General features: G+C 38.8%; 1 protein-coding gene across 1 annotated transcript in view; it reads left to right on the top strand.

Annotated features, from left to right (window-relative positions):
- ATG3 (autophagy related 3) overlaps positions 1-9,880 on the top strand; it is a gene marked incomplete at its 5' end in the record, with an annotated part of 25,693 nt that extends 15,813 nt beyond the window's left edge. The window contains 4 exons of the mRNA XM_035894038.1: positions 283-438; positions 1,166-1,293; positions 7,756-7,824; positions 9,512-9,880. Coding sequence (XP_035749931.1) covers positions 283-438; positions 1,166-1,293; positions 7,756-7,824; positions 9,512-9,593 — 435 coding nt within the window. The remainder of the gene's footprint in view (positions 1-282; positions 439-1,165; positions 1,294-7,755; positions 7,825-9,511) is intronic.
- Positions 9,881-12,877: the final 2,997 nt, after the last annotated feature.

The following is a 12,877-nucleotide window of genomic DNA, read 5'->3' as shown; positions in this document are numbered from 1 at the left end:
AGAGGGGGGGGGGGGTGACAATGTAGTTGCATTCTTCCTTAAGAAGTTGGACCCTTTTTAAAAAATAAAAGAAACCCACCAAAAATAAAACTAAAACCACTTGGTGGGAGAGAAACTGGTACTCTTAATTTAAAGATTAAAAATGAAACCCAAAAAACTGGTTTTTAATGCTCACTTAAGAACATTAATTTCAGTTTTACAGCTTTATGTAACTACTTAGGATGGGAAAGAAGGGAGCCCAAGCAAGGCTAAACTAATGTTGTCATTTTTACCTTGAACCAGGCAACGCTTGACACAAGGCAGATTGTAGAAGCTAACAAAGCTAAAGTTGATGTTGGAGGGGAAGATGCTATTCTACAGACTAGAACTTATGACCTCTACATCACTTACGACAAATACTACCAAACTCCAAGGCTCTGGTTATTTGGATATGATGAGGTATAGCTATGTTGATTTTTTTTTTTTTTTTTTTTTTTTCCCCCCCACTTCTGTGAAATTAGACTTGTCGTGTCAAATAGCAAGGCTATTTCGTTCCTTGTTCACAGTAGAAATTTAAAGGAAAAAATGGTGCGAAAACTATTATATAGTCAGGGTTGCGGACAGGACTTACGGTACTTGCAGGAAGTAGGAACAATTTCACTGAAAATTGTACTTGGTAAATGAGCACATTTGGAAGGAAGGAAATCATGCTCTGTCATTTGAGTTTGTTAGCTCTGCAGAGCTAGTAATAATCCCAGTAAACTTAGTCAAGTATGCAGGTATGTATTTTCATGATCTTCAGAGGGAGGGGTTAGATAAATCACTTGTCCTGTTAATGACTAAGTTTCTTGAGTTAAAGTAGGTTAGGGCTTACAGCTCATATCTAGATGGAAATCTAGGTGGTTCTCAAATATATTGACTTTACCATTCACCTTGCAGTGAAAATTTGTGCGGTACAATTCTACGCCATATTGATTTTAACACACTTCTTTCAGTGTACCTTCAGAACTGTTGCATATGAGATGCTTAGAATTTATGGTGCTTAATCTGTCAGTGATGTTAGAATTTAATCTGTCAGTGATGTTAGAATTTAATCTGTCAGTGATGTTAGAATTTAATCTGTCAGTGATGTTAGAAATTCTTCGTTAGTAATACTTTTGTTCTTATGTTCCTTTTTCCCATACAGCAACGGCAGCCTTTAACAGTAGAGCATATGTATGAAGATATTAGTCAAGACCATGTCAAGAAAACAGTGACCATTGAAAACCATCCTCATCTTCCTCCACCCCCCATGTGCTCAGTTCATCCATGCAGGTAGGTCTTTTGTTTCTGGTCTGATTCAGCAAGCAGACACAAGGCACTTCACTGAAGGATTTGGTTCAGGTTTTCTGGACGTATTTCCACAGTTGGCTGCCACAGTTGTCTGTTAGCTTCTGAGGCAGTATGAAAGGAAGACATCAGTGGTTCTCTGAAGTCATTCCAGTGCTTGCTGCTGGAAGTGTATTCTACAGCTAGAGCTGTTTTCTCTCTGCTCAACTGGCTTTTTCTCCACTTTCCTATCGACTCCAGAAGATGGCAGAGTACTAGAACTCTATAAAAGAAAGTTCTCCTGTACTTTCATGTGCTGCTTTTTTGTGAGGGTAAAAGTATAATGTATATTTTGGGAGCAGAAAAAGCTATTTGAACATGAAATAACTCTTTCTTATTTTGTAATAACTAACTTCTGCTCCCCTAGAAGTCCTTGAAATTTTACACTGATAAATAGAGGTCCTCTAATTACCACACTGAAATATTTGTTGAATACAAGTGCAAAACACACTTGTGTTTTTAGGGTCTTTTCTGTTGCATTTTCCACATTTCTCATGCACGACATAGGGAGTCTGTGATTCAACTAGCTGCACAGATATTTTTTCTAGGTCTTTGAAAGGTGCCTTCTTAGACGTAGGCCCTAACATCCTTTTAGACTTCTTAGTGATACAGAGCCAATATCATAAACAGTGTAACTCCTCAGCTTCTTGATAATGTGAAGTTCTTAGACATACGAGTTTGGGCTTTTCTCTCATTAAAAAAAAGACACCCTTTGTAGTCTTGCATATGGTTTGGTGTTTGGCTGTTTTGTTTTTTGGGTTTTTTTTGGTTTGGTTTTTTTTTTTTTAATTTAAAGTCCAGATTGCCCCTTTAAGTCTTGTAATTTCTTTGACTTAAAGAAACATTTCCAGGATCCATGTCACTAGTTGAGGTGTCAAATAATCAGTTTGTTGTTGACAAGCTTGTGGTGATTCTTGCAGACTCAGTGCATTCTTGTTTCTGGTTTAGGAATTATTTGAACAAAAGATCAGTCTTGGGAAGGGTATACCATTCTCGAGAGAGAGCAAGGGAGCTTTGCACCAAGTAGTTTATGGCTACTTTTGATCTTATTATGAGGATATATATTCATGGGCCCTGTAAATCTGTATCTCATGTTTGTTCCAGTTTATAGTTCTTTAACTACTGCTTTACAATAGTCTTTGCTTTCACCAAGCAGTCAGGTTTATATCTGGACAATATTGAGCAGAGAAGCCATTGTACAACTGTGAAATAGCTTTTCTCCAGTTCAGCTGTCTTGTAGAAAATTTTAAAGTGGTAAAGTTTATTGTTGGTCTTTAAATCCTCAGATTTAAGTCTACACTAACATAATAAACCTGTGAAAATGTCAGTCTCTGTGCTCAAGAATAGTACAGGAAGCAGAACTTAGAAAACTATTAGGAAAAGAATGAAGAATAGAACAGAAAACAGCATAAGGCCTCTCTTAATCTATGGGACCACCCACATGTTGAATACTGCAGTACAGCTCTGGTCATCGGTTCTGTAGCCTGTGAGATGAAGGAAGGCTAAAACTGGAAAAGATACAGAGGGGTTGTCTGGGATAACTGAGGTTATGAAGCTCTTTCCCATACAAAATGATTGAATAACCTGGGACCCCTTGGAAAAGGCTTTGCAAAAAGCTTTTGAAAAGGCAGCTGAGGCGGGAGTTATGATTTCAGTGACCTTCATTATGAATGGCACAGAAGGTGAAGTAAGAGGTGTTTGGTTTTTTTCTAATAGTAAAACTGATAGCATTGAATGCTACTCAGTACTGGTATGTTCAAAGCCAGAAAAAGAATTAAACTCTGCACACAGCACCCAATTAAACTAAATATTTATTTAAGCAATATGATGTTAATGAAAGGAAAGCTTGTCAAGAGTTGTTAAAAGTGAAGTTAGAATGCTCCAGAATTAGTAAGTCCCTGGGTAGCACACTGCTGGAAACCAGCAGTACTTTGGGGGAAACTTTACGAGGTGTTTGCTCTGGCCTCTTTCTTGAGCATGTACTATAAGATAATAAGCAGGATGAGGTAGACCTTTGGTTTGATCTAATAAGGTATTCTTGTACCTCACATATGAACGTATCAGTCTGAATATGGCAACCTGTTAGTGACTTTTACTGTCATCATTTGCTGTCTGCATGGTTTTGGATGAAAAAATGGATGCAGCTTTTTGTGCAACTAGTGTTTTTGAGGGAGTGTCAGATGGGATGAATGTAGGAAGGCTTAACAGACTGACTAGGAAGATGATTAATAGAAGAAAAGGAGGAAAAAAGCCTGAAGCCAAGGCTTACTTTAGGGATTGCTGGAAGCCCAGCTAATAAATTGGTTGGGAAGAAGCTCCTGTTGAGGGATGCAGGCTGGGAGAGCACTCTCAAAAGAAACAAAGATGACCAGATATTTGGGCATGACAGCCCTCACTGACTAGGTAGACCAGTGGGTTTTATACTGGGCTGCATCTGCAATGTAATCTGCTTAATTTTGCAAACACCTTTGCAGAGTAAGAACCAATTTAATGCTAGTCTCTGAATTTGGATTGAGAGTCTTCATGGATGAGAATGAGAGGTCTGTGTGCATGTTTTCACTTCTGCCTCTGAAGCCAGTGAAGTAGTGGTGCCTTTGTTATGTAATCCACATCTGCATTCGAAGAAATGGTTTGCATCATGGCACTTACTCCAGTTACTCTTTTAAGCATGAGAGAGATTACTGGTATCACAGTGAACCAGATCTGTTGGTAGTCTTAAATGTGGAGGAAACATTTAGGAAACATCTAGTCCTTCTCACAAATCTAGGTGACTGACAGCTGTTTAATGTTAGAAAGGTTTGAAAAGATCATCTTGAGGCTGTGAAGAAAGAAGCTAACAGGGTAGCTAAAATGGAGGTTTTAAGTACATTCTCTTACTCTGAGGTGAACTGTTCTATTTTCTTCAACTGGTAAGGCTAATGGCTAACAAGGTCTGGGCTTCTGAGGTGAAAAATAATGGCTGAAAATGTTGTGTTCTTAATTTAGGCAGGAAGTACCAGTGTTTAGTTAGCACTGCTGCTGTTGCTTTCCTGCCTGTTGTGTAATGTAGGGTATTTGCTGGTCCTAAACTTACTTGGCTGTTTCTTCTGACGTGTATATCCCTATATCATGCGTCAGAGAAAGGAAAGAGATGGCAGTTGGGTGCTGCTGTCAGCTGCTTGAGATTGCTTCTATTTTGAGTAGTTAGTTGAAACTACTTGCGGCTCTGCTGTAAATTGTATTTCTTGTCAGCATTTTTATGGTACTGGGAGGAAGATAGTCAACTTCCTCATTGCAAACTGGTTGAATCACAATTCTCAACTCATTTTATGTGGGTGTTACGAAGAGACTATCAAACTACTTAACTACTAAACACGTTTACAGTTAGATCTGAATTACTTGCACTAATTCCAGGGGTTTATTCTTCTCTATTTCAGAATAAATGGTGACAGGCTTCTGAACTTTCCCTTTTTATGTACTATAAATACCTACAGGGAACTGACTAGAGGCAACTGCAAGGATCAGTAAATTGTAGATCTTAAGGTTAACTGACTATTGCAGATTCTGAATGTTTCTCCTAATGATGACATTTGTGGGTTTTTCCACACCTGTCTCGTTGTGTGTGAGCAGTTACAGACACTGGAGTTTGTTCATAGGTAATTTTTTTTCTTGAAAGTACATTGTTCTAAAAAAGTCTTGTGTTTTACCCTCTGTTATGGACGCTTACAGTTGTTGTCCACTACACTGAAAGCCCTGTGGAAGGCCTTTTATCTCTGTGAACTGCAAGGGACAGTGGGGGAAATAAATAATTTCGGATCTTGGGCCTTTTTTTCCCCCATATGTCAGGGTGGCATTTATTTTTTACTTTTACTTTCTGATGGTATTTATTTCCCTTCCAGCTGATACTAAGACAAAGTCAGTATGTCAGCTGTGCTGAATTCCAATGTGAAGTTAACAACAAATATTTTGACTGACAGCTTTGGTCAATTGCAAAGCAGGAGAGAGGTGTTCTTCACCTGGAAAGAGAACATTCCTGATGAGAGCATAAAGGGTCATATAATCAATCTAAAAAATCAGCTATGTTTCAACTTTTTTTTAACCCCTTAATGTATGGTCTTAATTCTGTATATCTCAATTTATTTTCAATAGGAACAGCAGTATTTCTGACTTGGAATATGAATAGTAACTCATTTATATTACTTGAACCACCTCAAGAGTTGGTTTATATACCAGAAAGTAAATTAGGTGGTTTAGTAGATGTTTTAAATGTCTGATCTATTTGATAGCTCACGTGATCTGCAAACAGGTCCTGAAACAAGCACTGGTGAGCATGTAGTGTATTTAGTCACCTTGAATTAAGAGTTACTTTTGGGGACTTTTATTCAGAAGTAAAAAAACCAAAAAAAACCCCAAACTTCTAGATAGCACGATGTTTTGGATGACATTTCTCCCAAAGTTATCTTATTTTTTTCCACAGGGGGTATACATACTTCATATTAATTCCTCGAAATTTTCTTATAGAAGGAAACTGAAAACGGGAAACAAACTTTTGAAAGTTTATGAAGCACCCACAAAGCTTTTTATAAGTAACTGTGTGGCAGTAAGAACCGTTACTGTGGCCGTTTTGGAATTCCAGATATCTAGCTACTCCTTAGAAAAGAACAGATGTCATTAAGATGCATGAAGCTGAGCTAGTATCCTGTTAAAGACTTCTAATAGCTAGCTGTAGGGTGACCTGTGTTCTGTGCCAGTACAAAAAAAAAAGTCCACCATTATGGATGAGGTCAAAGCTTAAGTTTTGACAGTGGCCAGGTTCCTATATAGAAGCAACTGGCCTTGGCACCTGATACGACATGTGTTCGGCAGGGGCATCATGAGGATCCAGAACTGGAATCAACTGTGAGGGTTAGCTGATCAGCAAAGACCAACAGCACAGCAAATGACAAATGCTGACCTTTAGTATTTCCCCAGACTCTCATGTTCCTGTTTACAATGTGTCTTGGTAAATTTGCAACAGCTTCCTTCCTTGTGTTTGCGGTTGCTCACAGCATGATTGTCGAAGGTAACTACTCAATGCCAGTTACTGGTCAGCTATTTAGATTTGCGTAATGGTATCAAAGCATGGCCAGAAAGTTATGCATCTCTGCTTACCGCTATTCTTTGTTCTCGGTAGGCACATAGGCTGTTTCAGGATGGGTATTTTAAACTACTGCTGTTAATTAGCTTGCAGCATTGCTGTAGGTGGATGTCCATGGCTCTGTGTGACCTCACTGATAAAGACTGCCTACAGAATCATGACTTTAAAACGAAGTTGAAGTATAGATAAAAATAAGATGAGTTATGCAACCTGGGAGTTTGTGTTAAAAATATATAAATAAAACATCAATTAATCATACAGTAGTTCTCCTCTCCGATTTATTATGTTCTTCATCCCCTGGTTTATGAAGTATGAGACCTTTCTAACACAAGACCATTACTTCTGAATTGTGACTGGCTATGAAAAGATTTGAAGTCTTCCATCACTGGAGATATTCAAAACCAGACCAGATAAGGTCCTGGGCAATCTGCTTTGGTTTACTGCTCATTGAACAACAAGGGTTGGACTAGATCATGACCAGTCTCTTTCAACCTTAGCTATTCTGTGATTCCATGTTATATTCCTAGGATCAGCTTTGTATGCAAATGTTTGTGTGTTTCATACTAGGTTTGGTATGTCACTGATGACTTGATGTCAAAACACAGTGACCTCAGGAAATGTTTGTCCTCCCCTGTAGTGTTTTACAATAAGAGAGTCGCAAGAGAGAAGCAGCTAGCTTAGAAACTGTTGATCTGCCACATAACCTGAGTTATGGCTGTAGCCAGAGAAAGTTTCCATACCCTAAGTCAGTCCCAAGAGCAACAGTTCTGAATTTCTGCAGGGTTGGTTTAGCCTGCTTCCCTAGGAAACTATGAATTAAGTGTTTGATACCTCTACAAACTTAAGAGTGCAGCAGAGGCAGCTCAAAACGTTGCAGCAATTTCTAGGCATCTTTTTCAGGGATTATCTGGGAACTTCTGGTGGCTTGCTGCTGGTGAGGGTTACCTTCTGGGGTCTTACCTGATGGCTTCTGGGGCATTTGGCAATTAAAAATTAAACTAGTGACAAGCAACGTGTAATTGGCACTCATTATAGCACTCTGTCTATTCTGTAGCGCAGAACATCTTTCCTTGTCAATGTAAGACACTGGCAAATAATGTTGCATTCATCACTTAATATTAACTTTCCATTATTGTTGATATTTTTTTCCTTAGTAAACTGAACACTTCCTCTTGCTATTCCTGAAGCTAACAGTCCAAAACTACTTAATTTGCACAAAACCTAATATTATTGTGATGAAGAGGGAGTTAATTTTTCCGTAAAATATTTTCACCGTTTCTGATCTCTTTCAGGCATGCAGAAGTGATGAAGAAAATAATCGAGACTGTTGCAGAAGGTGGGGGAGAACTTGGAGTTCACATGTATCCTTTTTTGTTTCTATACAGTATTCTTAGAGATTTCTTGCAGTGTAAGGCGCTGTTACCTCAAGGTTCCTAAACTGGAATGCAGTTGTGTGCAAAAGCAGTAAACAACTTTTGTTGTAGCGCTTGCTAGACTTCTGGGATGAGCTCCTTCTGTGCAAACAAACTCTGTTAATCAGTTGTTTGGGGTGGGGGTGGGGGGAAGGGTGGCAGGAGCAACGGGGAAAGTAGGTAGGATTGAAGGGACAGGACTGAGCCCCTGTTTGTAGGTACCTGTGAGTATAAAACTGAGATCCCAGTGTAGGAGGATGAGGCTGGAGGTTCATAGATTCTGGCCAGAGTGTAATCACTTGTCTTGGTACAGCAGCTTCTGTATTAGATTTGAATCAGATTCATTTCTGAAAGGTGTAGAGGTCCCATTATTCTCTACTCGGCATGTGAACAGTATCTTAGTAAAACATTCAGCTGATAAAAAAGCAATAAAAATCACTGAAACAGTTCTGAACACCAATATAAAATGCCTCACACTTGGAATTTTCTTGTAGAGTGCCAGTTAGTTATGCTTTGTAGTATTCCATACTGTGCTTTCTGACTGAAGTAACCTCCACGTTAGAAGTGAGAGTGTCCTTTCAAAATAGTGTTCTAACTGCTTTTGGTGCTATAAGGCAAGCAAGGGGGGATTACTGAGCAGCTATAGGCCCTGAATCAGTAAAATTCTTGTTCACTGTATGAATTGAGACTTGCTCAATTTGTGCCACAAAGCAACTGAAACTGGAAAATAACTTTTCTGGCAAGGTAGTTCAAGTCGTCTACGCCTCAATAGAAATAGCTTATTTCCAAGTTTTTGCCTACTTTTTTTTGATATTGCTAAACCAATTGAGGGTTTTTTAGCAGGCAGTTTCTTCCCTCACTGTCATATATTTTGTGTTTGTCAAGAAATGGTCCATGAGACTGCCATGTCAAAATAGTAGGGTTTACTTATCTCCAGTACCAATGTAACTTAATTATCAGTTGAAAGTAGTGATTTATTTTAATTTTTCAGTTTGCTGCCTGCCTCAATCCCAGGTGGACAGACACTTTAGTATATAATTATCCAATATATTCCAGACTGCAGATTCAGGCCCAACATGCATTTGAAGGCGATAGACACAAGGGAGACAAGGAAGGTCTCCTCTACAAAGGCAGACTTCTCAGTTTAGCAAAGCTAATCAGTCTACTTTTCCTCATCAACAGTAAGGAGCTCTTTCAAAGGATGGTTCAGAACAGGAGCCTATTTCTTTTTCTGAGCCACTGGAACACTGAAGGAGGACCCTGCTTTCCCTGCAGCTACAGGGAAGGTAGCTAGGGATTAGCCTTGCCAGGTGCAATTCACCTTGGCACTTGTTAATAACTAATATTAAGTATATAAATGGGATTGGAAATGTTTGTGTGGTGTTTGTAAGATGTATTGAAAATAATTCCGGGTTCCCTGCTTTAACTTAAAACAAGAAGGTCTGTGTGTTAGGGCAGTCATCAGATGCCATTACCAGAGTTCTGCTGTATTAATTTTCCAGTCTCTAACTGTGTAATTGCTGGGTGTTATTTTCCTATTAACAAGAAGTACTGTTGAGCAGACCATTGAATGTGACTTCTGCTTTGTTTTACAGGTTTTCTAGCTATTGCACGTTTTCTTTAACAAGAAACACAGGTACCTTCTTATTTTCTTGAAATTTGTACAGGCGGTCATTCCAACGATAGAATATGACTACACGAGGCACTTTACGATGTAACTAAAATGAGAGATGTCCTCCTCTAATTATCAAATCTTTTTTTTAAATAACCCATCCATGTGACTTAACACAACATTATACACAATTTCTGTAACTAACCTTTTATCAGGTTGATGCATTAAAATAAAATGTTCCATTACCAGCCTTTTTAATAAAAATCTTTGTGTGTAATATAAATAAATCACTTTCATTCCTATACAGACATTGCACGAAGAGGTGGGATTTTTTCTGTTTATCTCTCAAGACAGCATCTTTGTCTCCCAAACATCCAACTTGCATTCTGCAAGGTAATCTGAAGTTGGGTATCTGCAACTGACTGAATTTACAGTTGGGTAGGAAGGTTGGTCTGTGTCATATCATAGAATTGTTTAGGTTGGAAAAGACCTTAAAGATCATCAAGTTCAACTGTTAACCTAGCACTGCCAAGTCTGCCACTAAGCTGTGTCCCTAAGCACCACATCTGCCTGTCTTTTTAATACCTCCAGGTGTGGTGACTCAACCATTTTCTTGGGCAGCCCGTTCCAATGCTTGGCAACCTTTTCAGTGAAGAATTTTTTCATAAAATCCAATCTAAACCTCCCCTGGCACAACTTGAGGCTGTTTCCTATCACTTCTTACCTGGGAGAAGAGACCGACGCCTGCCTTGCTACAACCCCTTTCAGGTAGTAGTAGAGAGTGGTAGTAGAGAGCGATAAGGTCCCCCCTCAGCCTCCTTTTCTCCAGGCTGAACAGCCTCAGTTCCCTCAGCTGCTCCTCATCAGACTTGTGCTCCAGACCCTTCACCATCTTAGTTGCCCTTCGGATGCGCACCAGCACCTCAATGTCTTGGTACAACTGGTCCCTGTCTTGGCTGTCGTCTGTACCATGCTGTTATTTACATGAGAGCCTGTAGTCAAGTTCTGTGTACTATGCTTAAATTGGCTTTCCTCTTCTGATATCTGTTTTCACTTCCTCTTTCTTGGACAGTATCTTAAGCAATGTCTGCATAAATGAAGAGTAATGTTAGCTGAAACCTGTTAAAACTTAGAACTTAACCACACCCACTGAGTCATGCCATAGGATTTTCCCCATAAGATGTTTGGGTATTTTGGTAATAAAGGAAGTAGCTGTCTTCCACCCAACAAATAGGGGGTTTTGGAGGGTCCTCAAGAGGGGAGCATGACTTTAAAAAAAAACAAAAAACAAAAACCAAAAAAAACCCAGCAGTGATGTTTGGGTTTTTTTCTTTGCTCTATCAGAATATTTTGAAACATCCTTCTCTCTAGATGGTGACTATTCCTTTAGGAATGTGGCTGCCTTTTACTGGTTTCCAGTATGTTGAGTTAACAATTAACACATTTTTCTTTGTCAGGCTATTGAAAGATGCAAGTGGCATGATTTTTTTTTTTTAAGTATAAACTGATGAAGGCCTTTTTCTCTGACCGTAGCAGAAAAACAGAGGTAGAGCAGAACTGAAGAGAACTTGCCAATGGCTTCCATCAGCACCATGATATTTAATGTCTTATGGTATTTGTAGCACAGAAATACCTAGTATTGCTAAACCTGGTGCTTGGCGATAATGTGGTGCTCTGCTTGGCTGGAAATCAAAGTGGCTGTACCTGAGCAACAAATTTGACCTGGGTACACTTGCAGCAGTTGTATTGTACATTAATCCTCCTCTTCTGTTTGGGACTAGTATTAGAAATTCCTCTTAGAAGTGAGTATTGCTGCTGCTGTAGGAACTGCTATAAACATATGCAAACATAGTAACCTCAGGAATAGCTTCTGGCAAATCCTATACAGTCACTCGTTGTCTGAATTTTCCCTCTACATCAGAATAGCTTCTGAGAAGTCCTGCTCTGCCAGAGTCCCTTTCCTACTGCACATCTTACAGTTCTTGTGGCTCTTTACTTGCCTTCTAGATATCTGTCTCTTGATCTTGGAGTACGTTGTAGTTTACAGGTGCTGAATGCAGTGAAGATGTAGGTGAAATTTTGATTCCACTGAATCTGAACCTAACCACTGAAGTTATGCACAGGGAATAATCTCAGAGAGATTTGAAATAGTGACCATCACAAGCTCTATTGTCAAGATGCCTAGTCCTCAATTTATATGAAATACTTTTAAAATACAAAAAAGACTTGTTTCCAATAAAAAATGAACATGGAAGAAAAAAAATCAAAGCAGTAACTTCCAAGCAGTACCTGGGAAGTGCACTTCTGCATTCAGTCTTCTAAAAGTCTAATCAAAGTCTAGAGTATAAATAATGAAGGGTGTAAATAGCATTAAAGAATGAGGGCAACTTCAACCTTGTCCTTCTCCAGATGCATTTTTAGGTGTGGGAAAGTGCTGCTTGTTTAATGAGCTTGCTAACAAACAGCCTGATCCATTGCTAGGGAACTAGAATGCCTTGAATTTGTCTGGGTGTTGTAGAGTCCATAGGGACAGAAGTAATTTAGCGTCATCTTACGCTAAAAGCTTACCGAGTTAATGTTTCTTCCTGAAACATACCTATCTGCTTTCTGATTGGAAAATAGCCTTCTCTGCTAGTAACTTGTGAGAATTGTTCTAAATCTACTTAAAAAAAAAAAAAAAAAGATACCTGGATGTAGAAAATGCAACCATATGAGAGAAGAAAAAGTTTATTCATCCGAAGGATTGTACCTATTGTTGGAAGTAGGTATGTGTACATCTTGGTAAGAGGCTGTCTTGTTTTGATAGTCCACTTTCAGTTCTAACAAGGATTTATGATAAAAAGATGCAAATCTTCCTAGTTGCAATCTCCTGCAATCCTATACCACCTGGTTAACATCATGCTGTGGGCACTGGTATTCTTTGCTACTTCCATTCTCTACAGAAAGAAAGCCAAGTTGAATATGCTGCTAGACTGCCTTAGCATGGGGGCAGCTGGTCTGCTTCGGTGTATCAGTTGCAAGCCTGGGCAAATAAAGAAATCTCTTAGTAAAGAAGACAAATGATAATATGCTCTAAATGAGCGTAGTTTAGAGTTGGAGCAAAATTCTCTGTGGAGCCAAACTGAAAATTTTCTGGCAAAACTTACACAGAGGAAAAAAAGAAAAAAAAAAAGGCTACTTTTGGGTCAGTCCAAAATTTTGAGTCGGATGTTATCAATGTAGTTTTTGAAGAGAGGAAGCTTTTGAAGAGGAAGTATCCTCTTCTCTTTTTGTTCCTTAAAATTAATTTTTTTTCAGACCAAAAGCCAGTGGTCTTAGACAAATTTGTTAAGCACTGAGATTTTACAATATTTAGAAAATTCACATATTTCTTTTTCTCTGAAACTGTTT

This window comes from Egretta garzetta, unplaced genomic scaffold (genome assembly GCF_000687185.1).
Source record: "Egretta garzetta isolate BGI_Z169 unplaced genomic scaffold, ASM68718v1 scaffold465, whole genome shotgun sequence".
NCBI lineage: Eukaryota > Metazoa > Chordata > Aves > Pelecaniformes > Ardeidae > Egretta > Egretta garzetta.
Note: the sequence above shows the minus strand (reverse complement) of the source record. Positions and strands in the feature narration are given on the sequence as shown.